Source organism: Thalassophryne amazonica, chromosome 22, assembly GCF_902500255.1.
Source record: "Thalassophryne amazonica chromosome 22, fThaAma1.1, whole genome shotgun sequence".
NCBI lineage: Eukaryota > Metazoa > Chordata > Actinopteri > Batrachoidiformes > Batrachoididae > Thalassophryne > Thalassophryne amazonica.
Genome location: NC_047124.1, coordinates 1,191,693 through 1,219,690, shown reverse-complemented (window position 1 = coordinate 1,219,690; position 27,998 = coordinate 1,191,693). Strand labels below are relative to the sequence as shown.

Sequence of the window (27,998 nt, the reverse complement as noted above, 5' to 3'; positions counted from 1 at the left end):
CAATCAATCAATCAGTCAATCAGTTTTTTTATATAGCGCCAAATCACAACAAACAGTTGCCCCAAGGCGCTTTATATTGTAAGGCAAGGCCATACAATAATTACGGAAAAACCCCAACGGTCAAAACGACCCCCTGTGAGCAAGCACTTGGCTACAGTGGGAAGGAAAAACTCCCTTTTAAACAGGAAGAAACCTCCAGCAGAACCAGGCTCAGGGAGGGGCCAATGACACCAAAGACACACTGCCCAGGACTCTGTCCGTGTCTGACTTTGGTACCATCCCCCCGCCCAGGACTCTGTCCGTGTCTGACTTTGGTACCATCCCCCCGCCCAGGACTCTGTCCGTGTCTGACTTTGGTACCATCCCCCCGCCCAGGACTCTGTCCGTGTCTGACTTTGGTACCATCCCCCCGCCCAGGACTCTGTCCGTGTCTGACTTTGGTACCATCCCCCCGCCCAGGACTCTGTCCGTGTCTGACTTTGGTACCATCCCCCCGCCCAGGACTCTGTCCGTGTCTGCCTTTGGTACCGTCCCCCCGCCCAGGACTCTGTCCGTGTCCCACTGTGTGTCTGTGTGCTGCTGGATGACAGCCGGCCGGGTGGATGTCCTCACACACAAACAACAGAAGGCTCTTTGTGTCCCGTGGATGAGCACAGAGGTCTGATTGAGGGACACCTGTAACTTGACACTTTCCAGCTGGGAAGCAGAACCTTGGGAACCCTACATGGGAACACTGGGAGCCGGAGGACGGCAGAGGAACTCAGCGCTCTCAGAACATTACGAAGCAGAGCAGAAACGCAAAGTCACGTCTTGGCATTTCTGATGAAACGTGCGTTTTTGTACAAGAACTAAACGATATCGACCCCAAAACTATATTTGGACTTAAGTTTTACTGAAAACTGTCTCCTGTAAAAAACAAAACAAAAAAAAAAAACAAGACAAACTCCTATTTAAGGGAGAAAAAACTTCTGCAGAAGGTGAATTCATGAAGCCTCTGTTGGGACTGAATGTGATGAATCTGATGATGTGTGTGTGTGTGTGTGGGGGGGGGGTTTGAATACACCTTTTGTTAGTGCAGTAAATAAAATCATCCATCATCATATTTGTCATCAGCTACAACCTTTGACAAACACTGCAAGCAAATATTCTTAAAGTGACACTGTTTCACAACCTTTAAAGCACAAAACAGCGCCCCCATGTGGCCACAGCACTGTATTTGTCACACGCAGTCTTTATTCTGCTTGCTTAATAAGCGAAGTGCGCATCTCAGGCCGCGCGGTGCATTATGGGCAGGCTAAATTTTTCGACTACCAATCCACATGCTATGACAGCGGAAAGCAGCGAGGAGGGCTATGATTTGGACCATTTCAACCGCTGAAAAGTTGACGATTTAAAGCGTTTTTGTGAGCTCCGCGGATTGCCTGTTACAACCAGGACTACGTACGGCAATGGACAGAAATGGAAAGAAGAGCTGATTGTGCTTGTGTGTGCTGCATCTGTACAGAAAGTACCGTTAGTGCCGACAAAGGAGGAAGAGCGCGCTGCTGTTAAAAATGACTTGTCCTTGTTGATAGCTGGAGACAAACAAATTTCGGACCCCTTGAAGGCAACTGACGGATGGTTAGACGAAGTCCAGAGTCTGAAACTGTGGATATTGCAGAATATTTGCTAAGCAGGGATGAGAAATCGCGACTCCACCGGCCACGTCATTCATGACGCAACATTACAGTCATAAGCCGATGCACGAAAATGGCGTCATCAGCCACATTAGAATTCGGCACAGTTTCAGGATATTGACAAAATAAATGTGTGCAAGAAACTTACAATTTTAGTCCGACTTTTACGTCCGTCTGGATCTTTCTTTTCTGTGGGGAAATTGTGTAGAATGAACGGAGGTTTACGACCACATTTCTTCTTCTTTCTGTCTTTGAGTGGACTCGGCGGAGGTTTGCAATCGTGTGTTTTCAGCCAACTTTCAAGCCTATAAATTCCGTTCGAGCATTTGAAAACAGCACAATGCGCCCCTGTCATTATTGTATGTGTCGCTTAAGGCTTAAAGCCTTTGAAACAATCCCTGTAAAAGCCTTAACTTTTACAGTCCGCTAATGCTACTGTATATGAAATTCAATGGTAGCGGTGTGAGTTTGGTAGCTGGGATTTTTGACCCCGTTTGACTCACGCATGCGCAGATGCGATGCACACTTCGCTTATTGTGGACAAGGGTTTAGCTTGTGTTCGAGTTCTGAGAAGTTCGCAGACTGCTGATTCGATACAGTTATCTTCCAGGCCACTGGGGGCAGCACATACAAAGGCAAATGGATGTCACATTACACATGAAGAAGTCAGATGTTCAGCAGTAGCCTTGATCACCCCGCCCCTCCTGTCTAACTCCGCCTTCTAAAAAGAGGGTCCAGTGACATTCCTCCCCAGCAGAGCTGCTGCGTATGAACAGCAGGTGCTGATTGGCTGAAAGCTCCAACAACATTATGGGAACCAAATCATTGTACAAGTCAGGCTGCAATGGAGAAAATCACTTTAGACCACGATACTGTGTAACGATGTAACACAGGATTCAAAAACAAAATGAATCCGAATGCTTCCAAGATTTGTTCCACAGCACCCTCTGATGGTCACAAAGCAAAAGGTATGTACATCATCAGTCTGTATGGGGAGGTCTCACAGAGTGGGGGCGGGTCTAACACCTGTGGGGGAGGTCTCACAGAGTGGGGGCGGGTCTAACACCTGTGGGGGAGGTCTCACAGAGTGTGGGTGGGTCTAACACCAGTGGGGGAGGTCTCAGAGAGTGGGGGCGGGTCTAACACCAGTGGGGGAGGTCGCACAGAGTGGGGGCGGGTCTAACACCAGTGGGGGAGGTCTCACAGAGTGGGGGCGGGTGTAATCCACCAGTAGATCTGATCTAAATGCGTGGCTCAATGACAATATAGTTTAAAGATACTCCCCAACACTAATGAAGTAAAATGTCAGTAAATATGACGTAGTGAGCGTATTCTGTCAGCTGTATGAACACCTGTGCGTTTGCATGATGTTCTTTAAAGCTAACAGCACGACAATACGAGGTCTGTTAGAAAAGTATCCGACCTTTTTATTTTTTTCAAAAACCTGATGGATTTGAATCACGTGTGCTTGCATGAGCAAACCTTGAACCTTCGTGCGCATACGTGATTTTTTTCACGCCTGTCGGTTGCGTCATTTGCTTGTAAGCAGCCTTTGTGTGAGGATGGGTGGAGTCTCTCGTCGTTTTTTCTTTGCAAGGAAATGGCGGAACGACTGGAGCAGCGTGACTGCATCAAATTTTGCCACAAACTGGGCGACAGCCAGGTGGAAACCATTCGGATTATTCAGACGGCTTTCGGTGACGATCCTCTGGGCATCACAGAGATTAAGGAGCGGTACAACCGGTTTAAAGACATCCGCACAACGGTGGAGAGTGAGCCGCGCTCCGGTCGGCCATCAACACGCTGAAATGACCAGATCATTTTCAAAGTGAACGCTGTGGTGATGTGGGACCGTCGTGTGATTATCAGAGAAATTGTGGAAGAGCTGGGCATGTCACATGTCCTGTGAGACTTCAACACAGAGGCGCTTTTGCTGTGCCATCAGCTTCATGCCGATGAATTTCGCCGCCACTCTTTTCATGGCCAAATCTTCTGTCACAGTGGAATGTGCCGAAAAAGTGCTGATGTCCACCTCTTCAGCAATTTCTCGGACAGTCACACGACGGTCCCACATCACCACAGCGTTCACTTTGGAAATGATGCAACCGACAGGCGTGAAAAACTCACACATGCGCCCGAAGGTTCAAGGTTTGCTCATGCAAGCACACGTGATTCAAATCCATCAGGTTTTTGAAAAAATAAAAAGGTCGGATACTTTTCTAACAGACCTCGCATAAAGCACCACAGTTAGCAGCTAAATTAACCATCTGACAGAGAAAAGAGGTGAAAAAAAAACCCAAAACAAAACATTCTTTTAAGTGTGTGAGGTTGAATGTGTGCGTTTTCAGCCCTCAGCAGCTACAGAGTGCAGAAAAGGACGATGACGCAACACCTTCCTCCTCCGAAAAGGAAAAACAGATGTGGAACCACACTGGAAAAAATGTGGACGAAAACAACAGAAGCCAGAGTGTGACACAAAGTACACACAGACACACAGTACACAAAGTGCACACACAGACAGTACACACACACAGACACACACAGTACACAAAGTGCACACAGTACACAAAGTGCACACAGACACACAGTACACAAAGTGCACACACAGACAGTACACACACACAGACACACACAGTACACAAAGTGCACACAGACACACAGTACACACACAGACACACAGTACACACACACAGACACACACAGTACACAAAGTGCACACAGTACACAAAGTGCACACAGACACACAGTACACAAAGTGCACACACAGACAGTACACACACACAGACACACACAGTACACAAAGTGCACACAGTACACAAAGTGCACACAGACACACAGTACACACAGACACACAGTACACACAAAGTGCACACACAGACAGTACACACACACAGACACACACAGTACACAAAGTGCACACAGTACACAAAGTGCACACAGACACACAGTACACACAAAGTGCACACACAGTACACAAAGTGCACACAGACACAGTACACACACAGTACACAAAGTGCACACACAGACACACAGTACACACACAGACACACAGTACACAAAGTGCACACACAGACACACAGTACACACACAAACAGTACACAAAGTGCACACACAGTACACAAAGTGCACACACAGACACACAGTACACAAAGTACACACAGTACACACAGACACACAGTACACACACAGACACACAGTACACAAAGTGCACACAGACACAGTACACAAAGTGCACACAGACACAGTACACACAGACACACAGTACACACACAGACACAGTACACAAAGTGCACACACAGACACACAGTACACAAAGTGCACACACAGTGCACACACAGTACACACACAGTACACACACAGACACACAGTGCACACACAGACACACAGTACACAAATGCACACACATTACACAAAGTGCACACACAGACACACAGTACACACACAGACACACAGTACACAAAGTGCACACACAGACACACAGTACACAAAGTGCACACACAGACACACAGTACACACACAAACAGTACACAAAGTGCACACACAGTACACAAAGTGCACACAAAGTACACACAGTACACACAGACACACAGTACACACACAGACACACAGTACACAAAGTGCACACAGACACAGTACACACAGACACACAGTACACACACAGACACAGTACACAAAGTGCACACACAGACACACAGTACACAAAGTGCACACACAGTGCACACACAGTACACACACAGTACACACAGTGCACACACAGACACACAGTGCACACACAGACACACAGTACACAAATGCACACACATTACACAAAGTGCACACACAGACACACAGTACACACAGACACACAGTACACACAGTACACACACAGTACACAAAGTGCACACACAGACACACAGTACACACACAGACACACAGTACACAAAGTGCACACACAGACACACAGTACACACACAAACAGTACACAAAGTGCACACACAGTACACAAAGTGCACACACAGACACACAGTACACAAAGTACACACAGTACACACAGACACACAGTACACACACAGACACACAGTACACAAAGTGCACACAGACACAGTACACACAGACACACAGTACACACACAGACACAGTACACAAAGTGCACACACAGACACACAGTACACAAAGTGCACACACAGTGCACACACAGTACACACAGTGCACACACAGACACACAGTGCACACACAGACACACAGTACACAAATGCACACACATTACACAAAGTGCACACAGACACACAGTACACACACAGACACACAGTACACAAAGTGCACACACAGACACACAGTACACACACAAACAGTACACAAAGTGCACACACAGTACACAAAGTGCACACAAAGTACACACAGTACACACAGACACACAGTACACACACAGACACACAGTACACAAAGTGCACACAGACACAGTACACACAGACACAGTACACAAAGTGCACACACAGACACACAGTACACAAAGTGCACACACAGTGCACACACAGTACACACACAGTACACACAGTGCACACACAGACACACAGTGCACACACAGACACACAGTACACAAATGCACACACATTACACAAAGTGCACACACAGACACACAGTACACACAGACACACAGTACACAAAGTGCACACACAGACACACAGTACACAAAGTGCACACACAGACACACAGTACACACACGGACACACAGTACACAAAGTGCACACACAGACACACAGTACACACACAGACACACAGTACACAAAGTGCACACAGACACAGTACACACAGACACACAGTACACACACAGACACAGTACACAAAGTGCACACACAGACACACAGTACACAAAGTGCACACACAGTGCACACACAGTACACACAGTGCACACACAGACACACAGTGCACACACAGACACACAGTACACAAATGCACACACATTACACAAAGTGCACACAGACACACAGTACACACACAGACACACAGTACACAAAGTGCACACACAGACACACAGTACACACACAAACAGTACACAAAGTGCACACACAGTACACAAAGTGCACACAAAGTACACACAGTACACACAGACACACAGTACACACACAGACACACAGTACACAAAGTGCACACAGACACAGTACACACAGACACAGTACACAAAGTGCACACACAGACACACAGTACACAAAGTGCACACACAGTGCACACACAGTACACACACAGTACACACAGTGCACACACAGACACACAGTGCACACACAGACACACAGTACACAAATGCACACACATTACACAAAGTGCACACACAGACACACAGTACACACAGACACACAGTACACAAAGTGCACACACAGACACACAGTACACAAAGTGCACACACAGACACACAGTACACACACGGACACACAGTACACAAAGTGCACACACAGACACACAGTACACACACAGACACACAGTACACAAAGTGCACACACAGACACACAGTACACACACAGACACACAGTACACAAAGTGCACACACAGACACACAGTATACACACAAACAGTACACAAAGTGCACACACAGTACACAAAGTGCACACACAGACACACAGTACACAAAGTACACACAGTACACACAGACACACAGTACACACACAGACACACAGTACACAAAGTGCACACAGACACAGTACACACAGACACACAGTACACACACAGACACAGTACACAAAGTGCACACACAGACACACAGTACACAAAGTGCACACACAGTGCACACACAGTACACACACAGTACACACAGTGCACACACAGACACACAGTACACAAATGCACACACATTACACAAAGTGCACACACAGACACACAGTACACACAGACACACAGTACACAAAGTGCACACACAGACACACAGTACACACACGGACACACAGTACACAAAGTACACACACAGACACACAGTACACACAGACACACAGTACACACAGACACACAGTACACAAAGTGCACACACAGACACACAGTACACAAAGTGCACACACAGACACACAGTACACACAGACACAAAGTGCAGACACATGCACACACACAGACGCACTTTGTTCTGGACCAACAGAGCTCCACCTCTCTCTCTCACACACACACACACACACGTTACTGTCAGTGAGTCATTTTTAACACGTATGACACATGAGACGACTGCACCGCCAACGATCTTTAGGTAAGTGCTGGACTGAAGCTAACAGGAGGCAAACTAGCCGTCGGGGAACGCTACTGTAGCAACTGCGTGATGACAGCTAGCATAAGCTAATAAATGTCATCAAAAGAAAAATAACATTGATAACAGTTAAGATGTCTACTTTATTTGAGATGTTTTTATTCTACAGAATCGCTCATGTGTGTCTGACTATGTAACAACAATACTAATACTAATGTACATTGTTTTCACCAAACATGTGAGGTTTATTCTTTTTGGGTGAAAGTCTTCAAATGATTTACTTTTTGAACACAAAATAAACAAAACACATTTTCCTGGATATCTAAAGCAGCTGATCACGTGTCATTACTTGCCATGAATGGCGTCACTAAACCATTATAAAATGATGCCAAAAGTTTTTAAATATTACGGCTATATTTTTTTCTGCATAGTGTTTACTTATCTTGAATTGTTGCAGTCACATCATTTAGCCTGTTAGCATGTTAGCATGCTACGTAGGCACTGAACTCAAAGGACAACTAAAGAAACGTAAAATGAAAAAGTGGAATTACTGATGAGCAACATTAAAAGTGACCAAAGTCCTTCAAAGTGCAGTATGGTGCAAATAAAAATGATGTGGTAGAAACTATGAATAAGCCTTTTAGATGGGACTCCGAGATACTGAAATAAAAATGACTGACAAAGAAGCTCACTTCTTTCTTACATTTCTGTGCAGAAACAGTCAGTCTGACAGCCACACCTGCTCCTAATTCATCATCAGTTCTGCAGACAGTGAGCATGTGGCAGGCGTGTGGGATACGACAAGCAAAACAAACGTGATCTGGTTTATCAAGCTGAACCAAATGTTAAAGGGTTTGTGCTCACGTCCTTTTTATCAGTGGATAAGATGAGAGCATGTGTTGTTTTAAAGTTATCATGTAAACAAAGAGGAGACTGACTCGTATCTGTCGACTGACTGAGGCTACATGTGTCAGCTGCATCATCACTTCACTCTCCTCTTGGAAGCTGCAAGGTAAAAAAGGTGACACCAAACACAGGAACCACTTTGCACTGGAGACAAGCTCTGTAGTTATGAAGACGTGATGTCGTCCTAGAAGCGCTTTGGGCCTGTTGGCACAGCACCGACCTTCAGGCTGCCCTGACCTCTGAGTTCTGGCACTGGTGCAGCAAATGTCAGGTCAGGACACGTACCACAGCCTGGAGAGGTCTTATCTTTAAACGGGACATTGGGGCAGCATCAAGGCTACATGTCTGGATTGTGTTTGGAGACAAGATGCAGCTTTAATAGTTTTTTTTCAGTTCTGATGAATGCAGCAGGAAAAAAAAAAAAAATCTCCTAAAGTCCAACTTTATGCCGAACCACAACAAAACAGAATGTGGTCAGAGGGGGAGGAGTCAGAGAAATGCTGACTTAAAACATCTGGAGTCAAAGTTCGAACCTCAGAATCAGCTGTTATCTGAGCGACACCTGCAATGTCATCTGACTATTAGAGTGCACGTGTGTGCACGTGTATCAGTAATTCAGAGCATACAAATAAGGCTGCAGGGGGAGGACATAATGGGGTCAAGGGGGCGGAGCCACAGGATGACACATGGAGAGAAGTCTTGGTTTCTGTGTCCCCCCAATGTGTCTGTCTGCCAAAGTCTCTGACTGGTTCCAAATTCCAGCTCCAAAAACACAAATATTCCAGTCACGCTCTGGTGTCCAAAGAGACACCTGGATACATGGACCCTCCACCGCCCGAACCGCCTCGCCGACCCTCCACCGCCCGAACCGCCTCGCCGACCCTCCACCGCCCGAACCGCCTCGCCGACCCTCCACCGCCCGAACCGCCTCACTGACCCGGTCGGGCTTTATTTATAGTTTCCTGCAGCCACCACGTTGAAAACAGCTGTGTGTCTCCCACTGTAATATCCTCCAAAACAGCAGGTGGCACTACAGAAAAATAGTTTGCAAGATTTTCTGTGTTCGATACGACGGGTGATACTGCTTTATTATGTCATTCTGAACCTTCTTGAACGTGACACAGATTTAAAAAAAAACATTTATTATCAGTTTGGGTTTTTTTTTTTTTAGATATCTGACACTGTTGGGGGGGGGGGGGGGGTGTTCTGTGAAACATGCAGTGTTTAAGAACAACAGCATATCGCAAACTTGACACGCTGCTCCGACACATTGTTCCGGACTGTGTGAAGAACACGTGCTGCCATCTGCCAAACACTGCCACCTGCTGGACCATTCAGGAATGCCCACAAATTACAAATTCTGTGTTAATAGTCAGTGCACGTCTGTCCGTGCACAAACACGTTTATTTGTGGTTAACTGACAACCAAAAACACATAAGGTCACAAAAGATGTTTTACTTCCAGTGTGAGTTCACTTTCATTTACTTTATGAATTTAAATAAATACTTCAACTTGGGCACCCCCCCCCCCCCCCAAAAGTAAAATTAATGGTTGATTTAAAATCAAACAGTTTTGAACCCACAGGAACCATGACTTTCAGAACCACATAAACTTTGATCCTGTGGAACAGTTACGTCCCCGTCCATCTGCGGAGCCACAACAAGACAGAAACTCAGCTCCGGATCCGTGAGGAAACATCAGAGTCACATCTGTCAGTGACTGCTGTTTAATAAGAGGATTATAACGTCATTAAACACGATATTTAACACCTGCAACCCTGAAGCCTCTGCAGAAAAACTTAAATTACACATGAAAATATGTGACAGGACACTGAAATTTAAAATATCCTACACAAAGTAAAGAGCACACAGTTTTAAAAGAAAAGAAAAGAGAAGAATGGAATCTAAATATCAGATCTCCAAATGTTGGAGAGTTGTTGGAAATCTGCTAATCACACAGAAACCTGTTTAAATCCTTTTAAAACTAAAGTCAGGCGACAGAAAGAAAAGACAGGGAGGTAAATTTAGTTTGTGTAGGTTGAAGATAATGACGGTCCTGCAGACTTTCACAGTCAGGACTCGAGTTGCGTCAGATTTTAAAGTGCGTTTTAAATGTGTCCTTCAGCAACACGTGCACCGTCTGCACGCTGCGTCACGCCACAAGAGTCACAAATGTTCCAGCTCAGTCAGTTTTCCCTCAAATGTTCACGTCTTTCTACGTCGCATTACAAAACATCTGAAGAAGATTTTTAAATATTTTGGTTTGCGATGTAGAACTCTGAAGTCCTCAAAATAAATCTGATTTTTTTCATGTACATATATTTACAGCTGGACATCAGCCGGGGCTGCAGGATTCAGGCACGTCACATGGAATACAGCCTGGAAAACAAGGAAAATTCCTACAGGAAAACAAGCAAAATGCAACCTGCAACTCCACCACTAGATGGCACTAAATCATACACACTGTAGCATTAAAATCAATTGGCTACAAATCTGAAAATTGCTGTGGTTGTTTCTGCGTAATCCGGCTGACAGTCGGACAAACAAACAAAGATAAAAACAAAACCTCCTGACAGGAAATCTGCTCTTTCTGAATATTTCCACACACAGCAGAGACGTGAGAGCAGCTTCAGCATCTGGTTTCTGTTACTTCACACATTTATAAAATGAAACAAGCATCTCTTTTGAACAGGCGTCTTTCAGGTCCAGAGAGAAGAAGATGAAGGTCAGAAATGGATGCAGGTTAAGGTTGGTTTAGAGTCCAGATGGACTGTTTGCTGCTCGTGTTTCAGCAAACACACGGAACATTCAGCGATCGGGATGCCCTGTCCCAGTGGAGAACAGGCACGGGCCTGTGGACATTCAACAAGTCAGACATCCTCGAGCCTGCGTGTTTGCTCACAGCGACTAAAATAACTCCTTTTAAAAAAAGTAGGCGGGGTCAAAGGCATTGCACAATAGTACTGGTGTATGTTCTTAGACAGAGGCAACTTTGATCTGCAGGAATCCACCCTCTCTTTGCACAGTGTGTGCCGTGCACCATGTGAGTGCGCACGTGATCTACACACATGGAATGGTTTCAAATTTAAGGCCCCTCCTTTAACTTTCACACATAGTTGGGATGTCTTACGTGTCAGTGTCACAGTGACTGATGTCCACTTTGATGAAATAGAAGCTCTTCAGCACTAGACAGGTCTCCTGACTGTTACCTGCACTGAGCCGGTTAATCCAAAAGCTAATTACACACTTTAAAAGTCAAATTAGTGGACGTACAGGGCAAAGGCCAAACAAGCCATTAAATTCTGCTGATAATTAGGACCAAGGTGTGGATCAAAGGAGGGCAATCAGGATCAAAGATAAGCAATCAGGCTAAAAAGACATTGACATCATCAAAGATTAGTCATCAAGCTCAAAAGGTCAACATTCATGATCATGATCACACGTCAGCCACCAGGATCAAAGCTCAGCTAACAGGGAAAAAGACAAGCACTCACAATCAAAAGTCAGGATCAGGATCACAAATCAATCATCAGGATCAAAATCACTAATAAGGATAAAAAGGAAGGAACATTAAAGATTAGACATCAGGATCAACACTCACGATCAGGATTACAGGTAATCAATCAGAATCAAAGTTCAGTTATCAGGATCAAAGATAAGCACTCATTATCAAAAGTCAGGATCAAAGACTAGTAATCACATCAAAAATCAATGATCATACCAAAGTTCAGCAATCAGGATTAAAGATAAGCACTCATAATCAAAAGTCAGGATTAGGATCACAGATCAGTCATCAGGATCAAAGACTAGTGGTCACATCAAATATCTGTGCTCATACCAAAGTTCAGCAATCAGGATCAAATATCAGCAATACAGATCAAAAGGCAGGAATAACATCAAAGATTAGTGATCAAAATCAAGTTCAGCAATCAGGATCAAAGATCAGTCCTCATGATCAAAAGTCAGTGTAGGTCAACCATCAGGACCATATAAAATACCAGTGATCAGCATCAAAGAGCACTGATGAAGATCAAAGTTCAGAGATCTGTTGGCACTTATGAGCCTGAAATGCTCAGAAAAGTTTAAAAGCTTTGATAGTTGATAAAGAAATGACAGAAACTGGTTCTAAAAGTCAGTATGATCTCTGTCCTCATGGTGGCACCCAGTGGGTGACCGCGGTCAGATTGTTGAACATTAAGAAGAGTTTAGTTCTACTCGGATCGCCTGAGTCCAAAACTCCATCGAGTGCAGGAGACACGGTCAAAAGATTTCATGTGATTCATGTTTCATTGAAGAAGCTTCAAAGACTTAAATCAATAATAGAGGTTTTACTGTTCTGACTGTAAACTGATTGGTCGATAGTACCTGATGCCGTCAGCAGGTCTCCACCCTCACTGTGATGTCATCTTATTATCCTGGAACCTGAGGAACCTGATCTGAAGACGTTGTAAAGCAGAGAGACCGGAGGATCCGCAAAGGAGGACAGAAGCCGGCGCTGCTGTCAGGAACGTGACGGAACACTGAGGAATTCCAGGTCAACGAGTCCTGCGAGGGAGGGAGTGAGAGCTGAGGGGGGAGGACACAAACAAAGACACCAGTCTGTTCCTCCGCAGACACAGACTCATACCTCACTGTCCTGTAGGGAGATGACTGGATGTCTTTGGTACCAGGTCTCTTTGGAGGATCTTTGGGTACCACCAGAGTAACTTTGTGTCAAACATGTGGTTCCTTGAGGACACTCAGAAGTGTCAGTTGCATTGTGAGGAAACATCAGCTGATATTTAGGACAAGTGGTGTATTTCTCTGGACATGATCCTGCATACAGGTCCCTCAGTGCCGAGCACCCCGGCGGCTGGAGAAGGACCTGGTCGCAGCACATAGAACGCTAATTCTGGACGGTGATCATCGACCAGCCAATCCTTTGCCAATCGTGACATCGGACACGCCTACGCTTCAGCAGATAGATGGTTCCTTTCTCAAGGTTGTTTTGGATGGGTTGTCTAGCTGGACAGGCAGCATGGTGGCTTAGCGGTTAACACTGTTGCCTCACAGAAAGTCATGGATTTGATTCCACTCTTGGAACTTTCTGTGTGGAGTTTGTGTGTCTTCCCCGAGTTTGTGTGGTTCCCTCAGGGTGCTTCAGCTCCTCTCACATCCAAAGACATGCAGCTTAGAAGGACTGGAAACTTTAAAGTGAATGTGTTTGTCTGTATGTGACCCTGCGACAGACTGGCATCCTGTCCAGGGTGAACCCGCCTCATGCCCGGTGACTGCTGGGATAGGCTCCAGCCCCCCTCCACCTGTAACTGGAGTAAACGGTTGAAGATGAGTGAGTGAGGGTCTGGCTGGATGGTTGCCATCCAGGTATCAAAATCAGTTCCATAGAGTCGGAGAGAAGTTTTCCACACAGAAATACAGTAAACCAAAGAAATAAAGTGTTATTTTATGATCATACTGTTGTACTGACTCCGATAATCACAAATCCACACGACCCTGCAGGAAGGCTCCGTATTCATGGAGCTGCAGCTGACACTTCTTCCTTCTCTCTCTGTCCAAACGTGCTTTTGAAGTTACATGCAGCTTGAAATCAGCTCATTTCTCGGCTTCATTTCCAAAACTGTTTTATTTTGATGGAATCAATTTAAAATAAAAATCTGCCCTAATTTGTTTGGCCTGTAAAAACAGCAGCAGCTGCAGCCGGATTCCGGAGTCAACAAGTTCCCGCTGAAAACAGAATAACGAAGCAGCCACAGCTCGCAGTAAACCGCCACCATCCCGCAGGAATCGTAGCCTCGGGAGTCGTTTTAAGGGCACAAGTCTTTACCTGTTCATGACACAATGTGCACGTGCACATTCACAGTCTGTCTGAAGGCTGTGATCCAGATGGATTTTCCTGTGTGAACCCGACGCTTCCTACAGACAGTCTGGATCACTGCTTCAGGCCAAGAATTACCCAGAAAGCCATGTGTCTGCAGTACGCATTTCATAAGTGAGGGCAGAAGGCCTTTCAAAGACGGGCCTCGACCTCAGCGCCTGTACAAGACTTCAGCTAAAAGAAGAAAGTTTAGCAGTCAAAAAACTGAAGGTGAGCCGCCGCCTCAAAACGCAGCTACAAAGGTTCAGAAACGAAAAAAAAAAAAAAAAAAAAAAAATCCAACTCAATCTGTTCAACAAGTTGCTCCATGAAATGTGTGAACACACACACACACACACACACACACACACACACACACACACACACACACACACACACACACACACACACACACACACACACACACACACACACACACACACACACACACACACACAGAGTTCTTTGCAGGATTTTCCTATCAAGCAACCATATGTTTTAAAAACAAAGCTAAAAAGTTGCTTTTTAAACAAACAACTTGAAAAATGGAGCTCAAAGTCATGTGTTATAAGAAGTCTCAGATGCTGACTAAGTTTTCTGTTTGAGGGTCTGAAAAGCCTCATTGATAAGTGTGCTGCTGGGTCCCTTTGCAGTTATTTTAACCCCAGATGGGTCAAAACCATAAATTACATCCAAACAAGGCCAATTTTGATCATATTTACAACAAAAGAATGCAAATGCTTCACTTGACTATTAGGAAACAAAAATACAGGTGTGATGAAGAAAATCCCTTTTCTGCACTCAGTCGAATGCATAGGTTCTGCATAAGTGAAGAAAAAGAAACCCTTTCATTTCTGGAAGGGTGTTGCACACTTTCTCGTATAGGAACAAAGTTCTCACCCTGATGTCCTAGCCCCCCCCCCCCCCCCCCCCCCCCCGAGAATTCTGATTTTTTTTCTGCTGATTTTTTTCTGATCTGGATATCAACGTTGTGTATTTTCTTTTCATTGATAATAAGCAACAAGCACTAACTGTTACACAGCTATTATCACACACCCTCAAGTTTCAATTTCCTCTGCCAGAATAATCCCTTAAGTGATGAAAGGGGAAACTGCTAGATAAACTTTTCCCATGGGGGTTGAGAATTTTTGCTCCCTGGTCCCTATCCTCCTCTGATATCAAACACATTAATAGGCTTGTAAATACCCATGTAGACACACAATTACACTTGTCTGGTTTGTAAAAACATGTTTGTATGTATAAGCTGAGAAATAAAGGAGCTTCTGCTTCCTGTTGCAAATACTGTAAAGGTGCAAATATTCGCGTGGGATTTATTATGCGAATTTTGCGAGTTAAACAAGGTCGCCAAATTAAATACCGCTATTTTAATACATAACGTACATACACGTACATATTCATAATGTAAACGTGAATATTAATACCGCTAAATACGAGGTCTGTTAGAAAACTATCCAACCTTTTTATTTTTTGCAAAAACTATCTGGATTTGAATCATGTGCGCTTGCATCAGCCAAGCTTGAACCTTCGTGCGCATGCGTGAGTTTTTTCACACCTGTTGGCTGCATCATTCGCAACTGACAGGCAGGTATAAAGTTTGCATTAATGTTATCTTGGTTCTTCCTGGGTGGTTCTTATGGCAACTGATCCAGTCCCAAGCAAGGACTATTTGTATATAAAAATGTATTTCCTAAAATGATACATTTTGGGTTTCAAATGAAATTTATGTAGCTTTTTACCCCTCGAAATCCTCAAAAAGCTTCTGCTTTGGGGGGCTTTGCCCCCTGAGCTCCCCACAAGGGCGTTGCCCCTCGATCCCACCAGGGGCCCTGCGGCCCACTGGACTCCCAACTCAAGGATTTGAACCCCCCCTTTCACATTCCTAAATACGGCCCTGCCCCCCCCCCACACACACACACTGTTAGAGTTTGACTTTGGATTAATGTTGATTTTCAATGAAATGCAAAACAAGTCTGAATTCTGAAACAACACTTCCAGTAACCAGAGTTCAGCCCTTTGACCTCTGAACCACTCAAACTTACCCAAGTGAGACCCGTTTAGACTCTGCTGAATGTGATTCTCTTATACATTTAGTTTTTAGTAAAACTGGAAAACGGAGAATAAAGTAATTTATGAGTCATTTAAAATGTGGATCATATGTTGATCAAACGTGAAAACATTTCATTTGTGGAAGTGGGATCAACAGTTTCCACCACAGAACTATGTCCAATGTGAACATTAGTGTTTCTCTGTCATCAAATTATTACATCAGTAACAGAAAATAACAACAGATGAAGACTTATGGTAACTTCTAGAAGTTGAATATGATTTAAGAAAAACGGGAGCTGCTGAGAAACAAACTCATAAACCTGCTGCATCCTGGATCCCAAGGCTCAACTTGTGAATGGAGAGCGAGGTCCTGTACCCTCCCCCTCCCCCTCGAACTTTTTAAAGCCTCATCAAAGTCAAACAAAGCTGATCACTTCCATGCGCAAATCTCCTGATCGATCACATACATGCCCCCCCCCCTTTCCAATTGCTGATCGATAACTCACATTGGTGTTGAGGACACAGTCGATTTCTGTGGCCTCAGACAGTTCGCTCAGGTTCCGGTCCCAGTGCAGGAACGGTTCCCCCGCCGTCCAGAATTTCCATTTCTTCTCTACACACAATCCGGATTTGTTGTTTTATCCTCCAGAACAGAGTTTTGGATCACAAACCGAACTTCAGAAGCGTCCGATCAGTTCTTACTGATCAGTCTGGGGGATTTAAACACGGGGAGAGGAAAAGTTCCTGCGGACCTGCGCGAGTGGAGATAAAGAGCGAGAACAAATCCAGATGAATCCGCGTGCGTAATGCGTAAAAGCGCAGCAGCCGGATCCAGATCGTTGTTATTATTTATTCGGTTCAAGGTCCACAAAGCTTTTCTGAGCAGCCTGTTTGCCTTTTTCCCTCCTCCTCCAGACTCACAGGAATTTATGGGAGGAGTCAGAGACAGAGACAGCGACAGAGAGAGAAAAATTACAACTTGAACTTCAGGGAATTCAATCATTAACATGACGACTCTTAACAAACTCAAAATATGATCAATATCATATGAGACGGTTATGGATTGATCAGTACCAGCTGTTGATTAACTGTGTCAATTACCCACATTAAGACAATGTGCCTCCTTGTGTTATCCTTCAAAATAAAAGACTGAAATTAAAAACGTTCCAATTTAAGCCACTTTAATTTGTTTCCAGTTTTGGCTTTTTATATGATAATATTTTGGAAGTGAGAGGAAACAGAAAAGCGACACAGAATTCTATCCAACCATCACGATCTAAACCCACTGATTCCAGTTAGGGGGTCACGGGGGGCTATCGGTCTGTTGCAGGGCCGAGCCGACACCGGAGCACCTGGACAGAATCTACACGAACACGGAGAGAACACTCAAACTCCACACAGAAAGGACCGGGTTAGATTCTAACCCAGGACCTTCTCACTGTGAAGCAGTGGTGCTAACCTCTAACCACACTGTTTGTGTATACGGTCCACAGTGTGTAGCAAAGCATTTTTGTTATTAAATTGCAAAATTACCATGAACAAACACAAACCTGCACTTTGGCAAAGTTAGAAGTAAACCGACCTGAATCCAGTTTCAGTGTCCTGGAGCTGTTTTTGGGGACTGAAACTTCATTAGAATCAGCGACAACTAAAACCCTCAATGAAACTTTTATCAGAAATCTTCACCTTTGACCTTTGCTGGGAAAATTTTTCAAGATAAAAAACTTTTTTTTAAAATCCCATTTTGTTTTTTGTTTTTTTTTGGACACTCGAGCTCAGTGAGTGAGTTATGACCAAAAAGGTCAAATCTAGACCTTTCTGAAGACAAAGATCAAAGGCCAAGGATGTTTTTTTCATGTCACTGCTGCGAGTTAGAAAGTGTTTGGGATCAATATAATGTTTCATGGAGCTGAAAGGAAATTCAAGTCCAATTTCCTCCAGTGGTGACTTCAACGTGTAAGTATATATCCTTTATTTAACCTGGTGAAAGCCTCAGAGATTAAAAGTCTTTTGCAAGTGACCTGAAGAGGACAACAATATAAAACATCATTAAAGAAGGTGCACTTGTCAAGGCTTCAGAATACGTCCTCCAATCATACGAGCCGCGTCAGGAAAATGTGGTGTCTGTCAGCGCTCAAAGGCGCCAGGTTGACCTCACAGTCCAGTATCTATAGCATAATGAGCTCCAAACCCAGAAAACCCCCAGTTTCTGAAAATACTTTCAGCGCTGGGACAGAGAATGTTTTTGATGACAGATGTAATGAAGTTGCCGTTGTTTCCCGTCATTGTTGCCTAATTTTAGATGTGGTTTTTCTCTTTGTGTTGAGAAAATTCTTCTTTTGGGCAATTCAAGGTTTTTTGTTGTTGTCGTTTGATTTTGGAAATCGCATTTTATTGTCTTTCAAATCTTGATATAGACAATATCCTCACGGGAAATACATATTTTAACCCCCCCCCCCCCCCCCAAATAAATACCTATAGACGAATATAAAAAATAAAAAAATATTTGAAGTTCAAACTAATACATTTCCTAATCTGTCATTTTGACAAATTTCACAAAATCCGCCACATCCCGTGAATAGCCAATCAGAAAACTCTGACCACAAGGCTCCGCCCTCCTGAACTTTAAACTGGCAGGTCACACAGCCAATCAAGAAAGGACTCGCTGCTCAATCTGACCAATTAAATAAAGCCAAGAATAACTCTTACTAAACCCCGCCCCCATAGGCACTAATAGCCAACCAACTCTTAAACCTCAAATATATATCAAGTCCTTTCAAAAGTTGCTAAAATCTCAACTTCGGACCAATAGGTTTTGTTTTTTTTTCATTTTCGCACCACAGACGTATTTACTGATATATTTGAACAATAAATGTTAATACTGCATATTTCTTTACAGAACAGAAAAATGTGGTAAAAATACAAACTGTCAAAAATATTGCCAATTATTTCATAAGATTTTAAGAAATGTGTAACACTTTTATACACACTCACTGCAACAAAATTTGAAAACCAACACAAATCTGTCCATTAAAGTACATATTACAAAATGTAAAAAACAAGAGAATAAAAAACGTGCTTCATGAGAAATTGGAATGAACAAAAGGTGGCTAAATAGCAACATTTTAATTAACTCCAGTTCAATTTAGACTTAATTTTTGCAGCTACAAATCAACAAATCTGATTAACATTTAAACTGAGGGTTTTAGAAATCAGCAACAAATGTTACAGAACAACTTCAAACCTTTTCCTTCAAGAAGCAGCTCAAAAAAAAAAATAAATAAATAAAAATAATCTGCTTACAGTGACAGAAAAAGCAGAAAACCTCCACTTTTGTCAAGTTGGAATCAGTAAAAATGTTATTTTTGTCCCCTCAATTATTAAAACACAAAACTTCAGCTACACACTTTGGAAACATTTCTTTAATCTTCAGCTCTAAGCAGCCAAAACCAAAGTCTAATAAATTTAACTGTCTAGAAAATACGTTTGAAGCAGGTGAAACATACAGTGGCTTGAAAATGTATTTGGCCCCTTAGTATTTCACACATTTTAATTTGTTTATGGCATTTCAAATACAAAAAGATGATGGGTTGCATAAGTAATCAACCCCTTTGGTATAATACCTGTAAATAATCAGTCTAATTGCCATTTTTCTTCAGACAAGTCAGGGCATGGACAATTTCTCCAATCACAGCCACAGAAGCCTGTAACTTCTTCTGTATTGTCTGGGTGTCTACTGACTACTCCACACAGATTTACCACAGAGTGCCACACTGTGTTTCTTCATAACTGATGTAAATAAAGTTCAAGACATATTGATATTGACTTGGAAATGTTCATGTATCCATCCCCTGACTTGTCTGAAGAAAACTGGCAATTAAACTGATTATTTACAGGTATTATACCAAAGGGGCTGATTATTTATGCAACCCATCATCTTGGCTTTTATATTTTAATTAATTGATATCAAGTTGTAGAGATTTGCTTTGAGTTTAAGGAAGATAATTTTAGAAATGTTTATATTAAGCCTGATTTACTTTTTGTATTTGAAATGCCATAAATTAAAATCCATGAAATACCAAGGGGCTGAATACTTTTGCAAGCCACTGTATTAAAAAAAACCCTGACTTTAAAAAACTAGAGTCTGCCAAGTGACAGTGTTTATCTTAATATGTTCAAATTCTCAGAACTATGATGTTTCAGAAAGGATCAATATTTTCCACTTTATTCTCAGACCTGAACATCGACAAACAGCTATGTAACTTTTCTGTACAAAAAAACAAAACAAAACACAAAGCTTTTATTCTACAGGTTGTCTTTTTCTACAGTCTCCACCAGGAGGTGGCGCTACAGTCACACATGAGCAGCGTTGGCTTGCAGTGGATCCAGTCAGTTCGTGTCTTTGGTGACTTCAGTGGAAATGGTGGAATATGATGGTATAAAAAAATAAAATAAAGTGGAGTTGGACGTGGAGGAAAAGGTCCTTCAGGTTCTTTCTTTGATGTTGTCACTCAGGAAGATAATGTTGTCTGAGGAAACAGAAGGACAAACCAGCTCTGTACAGGTCACGCAGAAAAGATGGAGTCTCAAAACAGAGTCGAGCTAGAAAACTGTAAAAGTCCTGATGCTCTGACACTGGTCTGGGCTCAGCGCCGCATGACCTTTGACCGTCAATGGAGCAGGAAAAATAAAATAATTCTGAGGTGATTGACAGCGGGAGTTCTGATGTGCAGCACATGTTCACAAAGCTGCAGCAGCTTTTATAGTGAAAATTCCCCATTGTCAAGAAGCTCAGACCCCAGAATGATGTCTGACTGAGAATTAATCAGTGGGAGAGTTTTCCAATCCACTCCACTGATTATTCATCTCGCCTCAAAAAGGTACAGAAATTATCAGAATGTTTGGAAAGCAGCTGCAACACAAATGGTTGATTCTCAGTGATTTAATCGGCACAGGCATACGGTATGAAATACTCAGTGCTTCACTTTCTCCACATTTTGTTATGTTACAGCCTTATTACAAATTGAATTCAATTATTTTTTTACCTCAATTCTACACACAATACCCTGTAATAACATGATTTTTTGTAATTTATTAAAAATTAAAAACTAAGAAATCATGTCCATAAGTATTCACAGCCTTTGTTCAATACTTTGTTGATGCACCTTTGGCAGCAATTCCAGCCCCAAGTCTTCTTGAATATGATGCCACAAACTTGGTGCACCTATCTTTGGGCAGTTTGGTCCATTCCTCTTTGCAGCACCTCTCAAGCTCCATCAGGTTGGATGGGGAGCGTCGGTGCACAGACATTTTCAGATCTCTCCAGAGATGTTCAATCAGATTCAGGTCTGGGCTCTGGCTGGACCACTCAAGGACATTCACAGAGTTGTCCTGAAGACACTCCTTTGATATCTTGGCTGTGTGTTTAGGGTCATTGTCCTGTTGAAAGATGAACCGTCGCCCCAGTCTGAGGTCCAGAGTGCTCTGGAGCAGGTTTTCATCCAGGATGTCTCTGTACATTTCTGCATTCATCTTTCCCTCAATCCTGACTAGTCTCCCAGTTCCTGCTGCTGAAAAACATCCCCACAGCATGATGCTGCCACCACCATGCTTCACTGTCGGGATGGTGCCTGGTTTCCTCCAAACATGACACCAAAGAGTTCAATCTTTGTATCATCAGATGATGGAGGCCACTGTGCTCATTGGGACCTTCAAAGCAGCAAAAATGTTTCTGTACCCTTCCCCAGATTTGTGCCTCAAGACAATCCTGTCTCTGAGGTCTACAGACAATTCCTTTGACTTCATGCTTGGTTTGTGCTCTGACTGTCAACTGTGGGACCTTATATGTAGACAGGTGTGTGTCTTTCCAAATCATGTCCAGTCAACTGAATTTACACCAGGTGGACTCCAATTAAGCTGTAGAAACATCAAGGATGATCAGTGGAAACAGGAGGCACCTGAGCTCAATTTTGACCTTCATGGCAAAGACTGTGAATACTTGTATACATGTGATTTCTTATTTTTTTTAATAATCTGCAAAATCTAAAATGTTTTCATGTTGTCATTATGGGGTATTATGTGCAGAATTTTGAGGGGAAAAAATGAATTAATCCCATTATGGAATAAGGCTGTAACATAAAATGTGGGGAAAAAAGTGAAGTGCTGTGAATACTTCTGGATATGCCGTAACTGCAAATTTCTGCAAGGGTTATTAATCAAACAGTATAATCCTTGAAAATCTTTGCACCCCCTGGTGTCCACAGTTAGAACTGTCCAATACTGAACACCGTTCAAACCTTCCATACAAAATTCACCACGATACATTTAAATATCAAGATATCATGCACACAGCATTTTCAGACTTGGACCTGTGGGTGGTCACAGTTTCAGATCAACCTCAACCCACATCACACCTGCACCAGATTTACTGAGGTGACATTTGGTACCAATAGTGCAGCAGATAACCAATCCTTCACATTGTGATACTAGCACCAAATTTGGCACAATTACACCTTAGACATTAAATCTTTTGTAGAGGGGGAAAAAAAAAAAGGGGCACTTAAATTTTCAATAAGAGGCCAGGTGGGGGTCACTATTAAAAGATGTTCCAATCATATTGAAACATACACCACATTATTTGCCTGATCATAAAGTTTCCAAAAGGGTATAGTTTGGACAATCTGACTGAATGTTATGGAGTTACGACGTAAAAGCAGCAAGAATGTTGACAAAGATCAGTTTCAGTTTACACAGGGTCAAAGCTCCAATTTTGGTAAAAATTGATGCAAATTATTGGTTGAGCTAATAGGATTAATAAATGGAATAGTTTTGACTGTTGAATGTTTTGTCTACAAAGTAAAGGTCAAACAAGGTCGACATCCATTGGACTCAGACATATGTGACATATGTTACCTCGTAACATGATAACTCAGCATGATACATGGTCCAAACTATTCCGTTTTAAAACCCTGTTAACTAGCAAAAGTAGAGCAACTTTAACTTTTGACCCCTGTACAAACTAAAACTGACCTTCGTCACCATTCTTGCTGCTTTTACCTCATAACTCCATAACATTCAGTCACAGATTGTCCAAACGATACCCTTTTGGAATCTTTATGATCAGGCAAATAATGTGGTGTAGTTTTCTATATGATTGGAGCATCTTTTAATTTTGACCCCTGTGTAATTCTTTAGTTGAGCCCTATCTGGCTGCCTGTTGAAAATTCAAGTGGCCATTCACATGGCCAATTGTTTTTCAAAAGAGGAATGTCTAAGGAGGATTTGTGCTGAATTTGATGCTTGCATCACCACTTGGAGGATTCCACTCTAAATATTCTCGTATCTGCTGCACCTGTCACCATGTTGGATCAGGTTTCACTAGCTCCAAAAAGTGCATCACATGACCACCAGAGTTTGACTGGCAGTTAGCAGGATGACTCAAAAAACTTAAGTTAAATTTTGTGTTTTTTCCTTGACCTGCTATGATGGTTGTCGCCTGGCGTCTGACTTGGTTCTTGTCCACATACTCGCCATAATCCAGTTTCCCTTCCACCAGAATCCTGGACCTGCAGCAGACATGAGATCAGCCTCAGAATCCACACTGACTTCTGATCTGAACTGCAGAATTCATTTCACACTGTGTAAAACCCACGACAGAGTTCTCATCCTTCTGATGACCAGTGTGAACATTTAAAGACAAACTGTAACTTTACAGACCGAAGTGAAACTGAAGCATCGGTTATTTGATCATATAACATTCAGTGCGATCAGTTGAAGGTCCTCACAGGTGTGGGTTTGTTTTGTTTTTTTTGGTTTGATCCCTGAGCTGGGACGTGTCGTACCCTTTGTGGATGTACTGATAGGCCACGTCTCTCAAACCGGGTTTAAACACTGACACACGATGCCACGTCGTCTTCTGACTGATGTCTCCTGGAAATAAAACACAGCAGCACTAAAAACCTTCACAGCCAAAAGCTTCATTTATTGTAAAAGACATTTTCAAAAAAGTAGTTAAAGTGACAATATATTTTCACAATGCAAAGTTATACAATCACAGAAATACATATTTTTAAGTGAGCTCTGAATTAGCAGCCCAAGAGCCAGATGTAAGGTCAGAGGGCACAACTTTATTCAATGGTTTAACCTCATTTCTCAATAAATAAAAATCTAGTGTATTAAATCAATTAACATTCTGATACTGAAACATTATCTTCTAGATGGCGTGCTAACACATGGACACCCCCCTCCCCCATATCTGTGTGTGTACAGTAAAACTTGCATATAAAGGATTCAGGTGGACCAGCGAATTTTGCCCATTATAATTGAAATCCTTTTTATGTATAAAGCGGACAAAATCCATTTTTTCTAAGTCCGCTGCAGAGTGGTACCTTGTAACTCTGCAGCCATGCAATGATGCTGGCGTGTGCGTGACCCTTTTAAAGTTCTGTCTCATCTTTATGCAATTTACCAGTGGCTTTTTAACCGGATTAATTTATCCCTCAAGGAGCTCCACTTCTTTATACAATCACCAACCTCCAAATCAACAGTATGTAGAATTTCCCTCCATGAATTGCAGGTCATTTGAGCATCTTTATCCAATTGTGTTGTAAAGTTGGTCATATTTACAGACTTTTCTGCCAAATGTATTTGATCCATGATCAAAATATAATCAGCGTGCGCACTGCAAGAAACCTTTAAAATATGACGGGCAACACAGTGGCTTAGTGGTTAGCACTGTTGCCTCACAGGAAGAAGTTCATGGGTTCAGTTCTCACCTTTGGCCTTTCTGTGTGGAGTTTGCATGTTGTCCCTGTGACTTAGGCCATTATTTAAAGGAAGGTGACTACATGGAAAACTACACAAAAGCATTGAAATTTTTGCTTTTGTCCATTGAGCGGGAATATCATACATATTCGGTTGGTAAGTGTGACGTAACGCATCATGTGATTTTCAACTTCCGGGTCAAACAAATAAATAAATAAATAAAAGCGCTTTGTCAGCTATTTGTGGTTGTCTGCATCAGCTGAGCTTCTTTTGAAGCTAAGACCTCACAGGCAGAATTCCCAAATGTGCGACCGAGTCAGTAGGTCAGAAACATCACCGGAGCTGTTGTTTTATAGATTCCCAGCTGATGACAAACAGAAACAGAAGTGGTTACAACTGATCAGGTCGGCCCCTACCCTGGCCTTTTTGTTTGGATTCCTGACATAGCGGCTGTACAGACCATTATGAAATTAATCTCTTCAATTTACATAACCATAAGTGTTTTGTTTGGACATGGAAACAGATTTATCACGTGATGCGTTACATCAGAGCTTAGCAGTCCCATAGGGAATTGTCTTAACAGGAATTAAATTAAAACATATTGTGGGGTTTTTGGTTTTGGATACCTGCAGTGTTCCCCTCAGTCTCTCCAGTTCTCCACATCTCATTTGTAGCTATTGAGAAGATTGTGACAGGGTTACGACCATCTGCCTGTCTCATGACGGGTTCCTGACCTACTCGACCCAACAGCTGCACACGGTTAATCGCTAGAACAAAAACACACAAAAACAAAATATGCCCAACTAAAATCCATGCTAAGCTTTGAGGAAAAAAAAAAACAAACAAAAACAAAAAGACTGAATTCTGATCCTTCCGTCTAATAAATCTAATAAATCCTGAAGGAAAAACACAGAATTTTGGGCTTTCAGACTTCACATACATCTCTCCAAGCTGAAGGTGCTCTGCGTACTCATGTGTCGGACCATTTGTCTGAAGATCTGTGGAGGAACAAACAACAACATCCTTTGTGAATCTATTAACAAGTAAAGCTGAATAATCAGTAAAGTGCACGTCTCCAACATTAAAAACATTTTAACACAAACAACAAATATTGAGCAAAAACAAAAGTACATTTTATTCAGCTTCAGTGATATGAAGGTTGGATTTTTTTCTGCTTTTCTGAAATTGCTGAGCTTCTCTTCATACAGTGAAATAAAATACATCTGAGTCAAAAACAATGTGTGGTTGAGTCTGACAAAAGCTGAAATCTCAAACTCACACATCTTCAACCGCTTACTCCAATTAAGTTAGGTCGCGGGGGGCTGGAGCCTATCCCAGCGTCACAGGGTGTGGAAATCTCAAACTCACCCAACATGAGTTTAAGTGTTCTGCGATAAACAGCACAAAGAAGAGGCAGAGCTTCACCTGTGCTGAAGCTCTTCTCAACATCTTCACTGAGACACACAACTCCGAGAGATGGAAAGAAAAGACAGAGCTCCTGAGGTCTGAAACACACAAAAACAATGCAGCATTTTAGAACCAGAGCTACTCGACAACAACAAACCTCCTGGCCACACCCACACAGCAAGGTGCATTATGTGTGCTCGTTATTTAGTCCTGCTGCGGCTGACAGTTGATGGTTTCCATCTTAAGTTGGCCTCACATTGCCTGTTTTTAAAACCAAGAATGCATTTTTAAATCCTTGGCTTTTAACTCAGGATGAGAGTGGTGTGTTCTTATGCAATGTCCCTCTTCTTGCATTTGTACTTATTGTTTTATTTATCTGTTGTACAGCACTTTATAAAGCTAAGTTGGATTGAAGAGTAGGGTCAGTCAGTTTCAGCATCATTAACTTCCAAAACCACCATGTGGGTGCAAACAACATCAATTAAATTTAACGTGCAGATTTGTTGCCAGAATCCCACCAGTCACAACTGATTTTTCTTCAGAGTTCCAGCCTTGGTAAAGCAAGCCCACACATGACCACATGGCGCCAATTAGTAATCCCGATTCAGGTGCTGTGCAGTGACTTGATCAGTTTCTGTGTTATAAAACATCATGCAGATCATGTTAACAACCACAAAGTTTGACACTTTTTTGTGTTTTAATGACACTTTGACTTTAGCAGCACAGGTGTTTGGTGTGAAAAAACGAGCTATTGAGAAGATATGCAACAGCACTAACAGAATGTGGGAACAGTGAGAGTGTTTCATGAAGAAACAACTGCAGTGCAAAATATATTTGGAGGTGGAGAGTAACGTCTGACTTATTTTGTACATCAGTAGGAGTCAAAATCTGCGGAGTAGATATAAGAGTCTGACGCTGGCTCGCATGACTCACAATACTGCAGTAGGAGAACACTGGAAAAAATTAAATAAAAAAACAAATAAAAATAAACCCGTCATTCTTACTGCAGAGCACCGACTATACAGACAGGTTGTGTGACAATATGTGTTTTCAAAATGACCCACATCAATCTCAAAGGGTGAAACTGATTTAAATCAATCAACGGCTAATTAACTTTATCTTTGGTA

At 42.6% G+C, this 27,998-nt stretch overlaps 2 protein-coding genes across 3 annotated transcripts in view; both read right to left on the bottom strand.

Moving 5' to 3' along the window:
* creb3l2 (cAMP responsive element binding protein 3-like 2) overlaps positions 1-17,603 on the bottom strand; it is a 33,065-nt gene extending 15,462 nt beyond the window's left edge. The window contains exon 1 of the mRNA XM_034163164.1: positions 17,208-17,603. The gene's annotated coding sequence lies outside the window, so the exon portion shown is untranslated. The remainder of the gene's footprint in view (positions 1-17,207) is intronic.
* Positions 160-26,969, bottom strand: ssbp1 (single-stranded DNA binding protein 1). Of its 2 annotated transcripts, XM_034163177.1 has the most exons (8): positions 26,890-26,969; positions 26,405-26,462; positions 26,091-26,231; positions 24,543-24,630; positions 24,178-24,266; positions 21,151-21,230; positions 9,242-9,251; positions 160-170 (listed from the first exon to the last, which is right to left on the bottom strand). In XM_034163177.1, the coding sequence occupies exons 1-6, from the start codon at positions 26,911-26,913 to the stop codon at positions 21,187-21,189; spliced, it is 444 nt and encodes a 147-aa protein (XP_034019068.1). In that variant the 5' UTR covers positions 26,914-26,969; the 3' UTR covers positions 160-170; positions 9,242-9,251; positions 21,151-21,186. The 2 variants fall into 2 exon arrangements, with proteins under 2 accessions (XP_034019068.1, XP_034019067.1); XM_034163176.1 differs by lacking the exons at positions 160-170; positions 9,242-9,251 and having other exon boundaries at positions 20,734-21,230.
* Positions 26,970-27,998: the final 1,029 nt, after the last annotated feature.

Bases quoted from the DNA above. Each gene is read 5' to 3' on its own strand.
- ssbp1 (XM_034163177.1), bottom strand. From the start codon at position 26,913: ATGTTGAGAAGAGCTTCAGCACAG. The intron at 24,631-26,090 runs GTATCCAAAACC...TTTTATTTCCAG, and splicing joins GACTGAGGGGAACACTGCAG to GAGACATCAGTCAGAAGACG. The intron at 21,231-24,177 runs GTCAAGGAAAAA...CTGTTTCCTCAG, and splicing joins GGCGACAACCATCATAGCAG to ACAACATTATCTTCCTGAGT.